The 7591-nt window shown below is 30.3% G+C and overlaps 1 protein-coding gene across 1 annotated transcript; it reads left to right on the top strand.

Moving 5' to 3' along the window:
* Window positions 1–1112: 1112 nt before the first annotated feature.
* LOC123682387 (probable E3 ubiquitin-protein ligase XERICO) lies at window positions 1113–1614 on the top strand. Its single transcript, XM_045620984.1, has 2 exons — window positions 1113–1251; window positions 1416–1614. Exons 1-2 carry the CDS (start codon window positions 1154–1156, stop codon window positions 1612–1614), a joined length of 297 nt encoding a protein of 98 aa, XP_045476940.1. The 5' UTR covers window positions 1113–1153.
* The last annotated feature ends 5977 nt before the right edge of the window (window positions 1615–7591 follow it).

Raw genomic sequence — 7591 nt, 5'->3', positions numbered from 1 at the left:
GAAAACAATTTGATATTTCCCAATTAAAAATACAATAAACTACACGGCTTATTACGTCCAAATGTACTAAGAATAATTAGAAGATTCAAAAGTAAGATATTTATAATAGTTTGACTTAAAAAACATTTTGAATACTTAGAAGACATCAAACTGATGTTATTCATCTAATAATAACAGTCATTCAGGGAATTATTAAACCATCTATTAGTTACAAAAACGGATAGTTTTAAAGTTTAAGAAAAAATTTCAAGAATTATTTAACTATCTATTTAGTAAGTAATAGTATAATGCTTAAATTGAGTTCTTAAGTACTTTTATAACTGATCAAAAATAAGAAACATATTTTTTATGACATTATTTAGGTTAAATATTGAAAAGTTCAACTAAGAAACGAAATATAATGATAATTCGCGAATATTTTTCTCATGAAACCTCAAAATCTTTTGCTGACAGAATTAATTCTCTCAAACCTTGAAGTTGTTTTTGAAGTTATATTCATGATTTGTTAATAAATATTTGAAAGATTAATATTTTCGCCATCAATACAATTCCACAATCAACAAAACATGAATTGCAAACACAAACGCTGTTATAGAAAGTGTCCTTTATAATTTGAGCAATGCCACATCAAACAGATAAAAATGGTGTTGGTCGACCTGCATTTTGATATATCAGGGTAAAATGTTTAATTGATGCTTGATTCAATTGTCAAAAATAGGCCTGTAGGCATACTCATTCAGAAATGGACACAAATAAGGCCTAATGTGATACGGGGATAATAAAAAATTTCCCAAGAAAAAGAAGAAGAAAAAGGTATCTGCTCTATGAAGATCTTCACCCTAATTGTGAATCTGTGTTCAAGTAAATATATCAAAATTTTAACATATTCATCCAAATAATTTTTTCTGTTTGAAATACATGAATAATTAATCTTTTAATGGCATACTGTTATAATGTTTTCATCAATTTGATCGTTCAAAATCAATATTATAAGTTTGAGAATAGAATCCTAGATCCCAAAGAAAAGAAGAAGAAAAAGGTATCTGCTCTATGAAGATCTTTAGCTTCATGGTTCTGTTCTCCCTATGTTTTCATTCAGTGTCTTGCTAAACTTAGTAGAAGTTAGTAGAACAGTGTTTAATTTAAATTCACAATGTCTGAAAATTTATTCGACGCAATTTGTTTCATCCCTGTTAATTATAATTTAACAGAGGAGGAACTTAATAGAACAGTGATAGAATCTATGAAAAGGTAAGGATTTACATCAAATTTTTTTAACAATTCTTGAAATATCATAATTGCACTGTACCTGTGTAATTTTTATTCTATATGTGTTAGAAATGTGTATGAAATGAATAATAATCATATTGTACCTATCAAACAACAAATTAATACGTATATTTTTTTTTTTCTAGGGGCGTACTAGATGGAGAATGTAGCGTTTGTCTCAGCGACATATCAGGAGACATATACCTCACGGGATGCGTACACTGTTATCATAAGGAGTGCTTGCAGGAATGGGTTGCGCATTCAAATGAGTCCTGCCCCTTATGTAGGACATCACTGATAATAGAGAAAACCTTCCGGATATTTGACATGAAATCGAATCGATGAATCATGATTCATCGATTCCATCCGGAAGGTTTTCTTTTTTTTAATTGTATAATTTTGTAAGGATCTTTGATATAATCATTGACATGGAATAAATATTGTGTAAATAAAATGTAATATATTTAAATTATTTAAAAATTTTTCTTCATCCCAATCCCCCTAAAGCTAACTAATGAAGCGTCATTTGATTAAAAATGTAGATGAATGTTCTGAATAAAACAATAATAATATATTTCAAAAATAATCTCAGCCATATATGGCATTTGAATTAGAATTGATTTCGCTTGATCCAATAGTCAAGAATAGGCATGCTCATTCAGAAATGGACACAAAGAAGGCCTAATGTGATACGGGGATAATAAAAAATTTGTTCACCAAGATAAAGCGGATATTTGTGGTAACCAATTTCTGATTAAATGTCTTTTTTTATGTATATATCAGAGCTTCACAGTATGTCTTAGAAATGCGCATGGATTTAAGTTTATTTTTAATGCAAATATTTTTTATAATACAAGTGCAGAAGGCATTGACATTATTCCATGAGTTCAACATATATGTATAACATGTCAAAGTGACATCTCATTCATCCATAAAAAATGGGAGATATTAAGTTATTTATATTACCTCACAAAAAATATTTTTAGAATTACCTAAACCAAATTTTAAAATTTCTAATGTTCTCTATGACAAACTCACCTCAAGGTGGTATCTGGCTCCAGACTGACCAGGCAAGCGCTAAGGATGCAGGGCACCGAAGACGGATACATAAAGGCACACTGTGTACACAATTCCTTAAGATGTTGAGAGGCCTTCAGCAGGTTCTTCTTGCTAAGCAACCAGCTCCATCCTTTGAGTTCTCCGTGGCAAATTCTTCCAAGCCGACCTACCACCAGCCTCCAAGGTCTGGCGCTTTGCGAAAGCACCCCGATTATGAAGTCCTATCCTTCAAGCAGACGCCTTTTTCCGTCGACTTCTGAAGCAGAAAAAGCTATTATTCTCCGAACATAAGATTCCATACACATTCTTCTGTTTCTTTATTATGAACATTACATCCCATAAAAATACCAGAAATTCGAAGAAACCAACTCTTAAGAGTAATTTGAACGATCATTGAAAAATATTTGGCTAATTTGAAAAATAAAAGTATTCTTCATATTTTCTCGTACAAAGCGCCGTTTTCGAATAACTTGATCTTAAAAAAAAAAAATTATCTGTGAAATTCAAAAAATTGGGTACTTTGGCTGAATGCAACTCTGTTCTGTTGTGGAAAAAAAACCACAGAAATGAATATTTACTATGATGTCATGTCTCAGATTTTAGAATTGAAGTACTAGCCAACTTAGTTTGAAAATGAAGTTATTTGAATAAGCTCACCTCAACTCCTCGATTTGATAACAAATTACTGAGCTTTGGCACAGCTCTGATAATAAGAAGATACTTCACTAAAATCAACATTCTTTTTGAAAAGTCCAGATTATTCATAAAGCCCGTGTTTAAAAAAGTTTTCACAAAATAGTTCCATTATAATGACAACAATCATTTCCCACTAAAGACTGCTGCTATCGAACAATACTTCTTCTTCGGGTCATTCAAACTCACATCGAAACATACCACTAGACAAATTTTCATGTGATTGAGATTGAATACTTTTATTCTTTTGCTATTCCATAAATTCATCCTAAGAGCATATGATTGACATACTTCCAAGAGGGCCATAATTGTTTTAATGTGAAAACAAATTAGGCGAGTTGAAAGAAACAGGATAATATTCTATTGTGGATATTTATATTGAATACTTCTCATTTATTTTCAATGCCAAAATCAAGATGAATTAAGTAGTAAAGTTGGCTATAATGTAGGTACACATTAAGAACAAATTTGATTACAAGTGGAGTCTAACATTTTCCATTGATTACAGAGCCAGAATATTTTACATATTTCCATATTTTCATACTGATGGCTGATAGTTGGAACAAATCAAATGCTTCATTTCATAACAAATATCTTATAACAATAACAGTGTAAACTGTAAATGAAAATTTTAGGTTAGAACATAGATTATTCGAACCGAACTGCTGTGTTTATAATATTTGGCATCACTCGCAATTTGAAATTCAAACTAATATTCTCAATTTGGTCGAATGTCATTGCATTCAAAAATTGACGAGTGCATACACCATGTTTTTAGACATCTTAGTCATAGCATGTAGAGGATTTGATTTAGTTAGTTAACTTTTTATTTTCGATGTGTAGAATTTCAAAACTGCTCTACATATTTATTTTTGAGTCCGCTAAATCAGGATTTTCGACTAATGGAACTAGAGTTTTTAATGAAATAATTTTGAGAGATAATACCGAATGAAAAAGTATAATAAGTTTCGTGAGGTCGAAATCATAGTGCGAAATATTAAGAAATAGCGAATTTGATACTCTTAAATATAGATAATATACATGTAGCGGTATTGAAAATATCGACTATCGATAGTATCTGAAATGAAAGTATCGATATTTATCGAACAATTTCAATTTCCTTCCGTGCATCCAGAAATAAAAAACAAATATAATTCGCACATGCCGATATACGCATCCAGAAGAAGATGTGACCATTGTAGTACAAAAAACTTGTAGTGTACCATTATGTCTGTCAAAATCTAAAATCTGTTTTGCTGAGTATCATGCAAATTAAAAATTTTTTATTCAACTTCAATATTTTCGATACTGTTATGAGTTTCTTATATTGCATGGTGGTACATAAGATATACCACCTCAAAAACTGTACTTCAGTAGAAAAAAATCTGTTTTTGATTGTACTACGTTTCATTCTATTGCCCCTTTACCAATAATCACTAAAGAAATATTTAGAAAATAAAAAAAAAATTTGGCTGTGCTTTCAGGTTATATTTAGGCATTTATGTACATATTATGTCAAAAATAATTGACTAATAAAGATTAAACAAATTCAAAATCTTTTGCTGACAGAATTAATTCCCTTAAACCTTGAAGTTGTTTTTGAAGTTATGTTCATGTTTTGTAAATAAATATTTGAAAGATTAATATTTTCGCCATTAATACAATTCTACAATCAACCGTTGTAACCCTCTAAAATATATCTGAAAGAAAAATTCACATCAGTACAGGAATTTCAAGTCTTTCAACATAAAAGTAGGTAGTTAACGATTTTTGGAAAACTGGTTGTTAATATAATTCAATAAAAATTATGTCAACATGATTCGACTTGAATTCACATTTTTGAAAACAATTTGATATTTCCCAATTAAAAATACAATAAACTACACGGCTTATTACGTCCAAATGTACTAAGAATAATTAGAAGATTCAAAAGTAAGATATTTATAATAGTTTGACTTAAAAAACATTTTGAATACTTAGAAGACATCAAACTGATGTTATTCATCTAATAATAACAGTCATTCAGGGAATTATTAAACCTATTTAGTAAGTAATAGTATAATGCTTAAATTGAGTTCTTAAGTACTTTTATAACTGATCAAAAATAAGAAACATATTTTTTATGACATTATTTAGGTTAAATATTGAAAAGTTCAACTAAGAAACGAAATATAATGATAATTCGCGAATATTTTTCTCATGAAACCTCAAAATCTTTTGCTGACAGAATTAATTCTCTCAAACCTTGAAGTTGTTTTTGAAGTTATATTCATGATTTGTTAATAAATATTTGAAAGATTAATATTTTCGCCATTAATACAATTCCACAATCAACAAAACATGAATTGCAAACACAAACGCTGTTATAGAAAGTGTCCTTTATAATTTGAGCAATGCCACATCAAACAGATAAAAATGGTGTTGGTCGACCTGCATTTTGATATATCAGGGTAAAATGTTTAATTGATGCTTGATTCAATTGTCAAAAATAGGCCTGTAGGCATACTCATTCAGAAATGGACACAAATAAGGCCTAATGTGATACGGGGATAATAAAAAATTTCCCAAGAAAAAGAAGAAGAAAAAGGTATCTGCTCTATGAAGATCTTCACCCTAATTGTGAATCTGTGTTCAAGTAAATATATCAAAATTTTAACATATTCATCCAAATAATTTTTTCTGTTTGAAATACATGAATAATTAATCTTTTAATGGCATACTGTTATAATGTTTTCATCAATTTGATCGTTCAAAATCAATATTATAAGTTTGAGAATAGAATCCTAGATCCCAAAGAAAAGAAGAAGAAAAAGGTATCTGCTCTATGAAGATCTTTAGCTTCATGGTTCTGTTCTCCCTATGTTTTCATTCAGTGTCTTGCTAAACTTAGTAGAAGTTAGTAGAACAGTGTTTAATTTAAATTCACAATGTCTGAAAATTTATTCGACGCAATTTGTTTCATCCCTGTTAATTATAATTTAACAGAGGAGGAACTTAATAGAACAGTGATAGAATCTATGAAAAGGTAAGGATTTACATCAAATTTTTTTAACAATTCTTGAAATATCATAATTGCACTGTACCTGTGTAATTTTTATTCTATATGTGTTAGAAATGTGTATGAAATGAATAATAATCATATTGTACCTATCAAACAACAAATTAATACGTATATTTTTTTTTTTCTAGGGGCGTGCTAGATGGAGAATGTAGCGTTTGTCTCAGCGACATATCAGGAGACATATACCTCACGGGATGCGTACACTGTTATCATAAGGAGTGCTTGCAGGAATGGGTTGCGCATTCAAATGAGTCCTGCCCCTTATGTAGGACATCACTGATAATAGAGAAAACCTTCCGGATATTTGACATGAAATCGAATCGATGAATCATTCATCGATTCCATCCGGAAGGTTTTCTTTTTTTTAATTGTATAATTTTGTAAGGATCTTTGATATAATAAATATTGTGTAAATAAAATGTAATATATTTAAATTATTTAAAAATTTTTCTTCATCCCAATCCCCATAAAGCTAACTGATGAAGCGTCATTTGATTAAAAATGTAGATGAATGTTCTGAATAAAACAATAATAATATATTTCAAAAATAATGTCAGCCATATATGGCATTTGAATTAGAATTGATTTCGCTTGATCCAATAGTCAAGAATAGGCATGCTCATTCAGAAATGGACACAAAGAAGGCCTAATGTGATACGGGGATAATAAAAAATTTGTTCACCAAGATAAAGCGGATATTTGTGGTAACCAATTTCTGATTAAATGTCTTTTTTTATGTATATATCAGAGCTTCACAGTATGTCTTAGAAATGCGCATGGATTTAAGTTTATTTTTAATGCAAATATTTTTTATAATACAAGTGCAGAAGGCATTGACATTCTTCCATGAGTTCAACATATATGTATAACATGTCAAAGTGACATCTCATTCATCCATAAAAAATGGGAGATATTAAGTTATTTATATTACCTCACAAAAAATATTTTTAGAATTACCTAAACCAAATTTTAAAATTTCTAATGTTCTCTATGACAAACTCACCTCAAGGTGGTATCTGGCTCCAGACTGACCAGGCAAGCGCTAAGGATGCAGGGCACCGAAGACGGATACATAAAGGCACACTGTGTACACAATTCCTTAAGATGTTGAGAGGCCTTCAGCAGGTTCTTCTTGCTAAGCAACCAGCTCCATCCTTTGAGTTCTCCGTGGCAAATTCTTCCAAGCCGACCTACCACCAGCCTCCAAGGTCTGGCGCTTTGCGAAAGCACCCCGATTATGAAGTCCTATCCTTCAAGCAGACGCCTTTTTCCGTCGACTTCTGAAGCAGAAAAAGCTATTATTCTCCGAACATAAGATTCCATACACATTCTTCTGTTTCTTTATTATGAACATTACATCCCATAAAAATACCAGAAATTCGAAGAAACCAACTCTTAAGAGTAATTTGAACGATCATTGAAAAATATTTGGCTAATTTGAAAAATAAAAGTATTCTTCATATTTTCTCGTACAAAGCGCCGTTTTCGAATAACTTGATCTTAAAAAAA

This window comes from Harmonia axyridis, chromosome 6, assembly GCF_914767665.1.
Source record: "Harmonia axyridis chromosome 6, icHarAxyr1.1, whole genome shotgun sequence".
NCBI lineage: Eukaryota > Metazoa > Arthropoda > Insecta > Coleoptera > Coccinellidae > Harmonia > Harmonia axyridis.
Note: the sequence above shows the minus strand (reverse complement) of the source record. Positions and strands in the feature narration are given on the sequence as shown.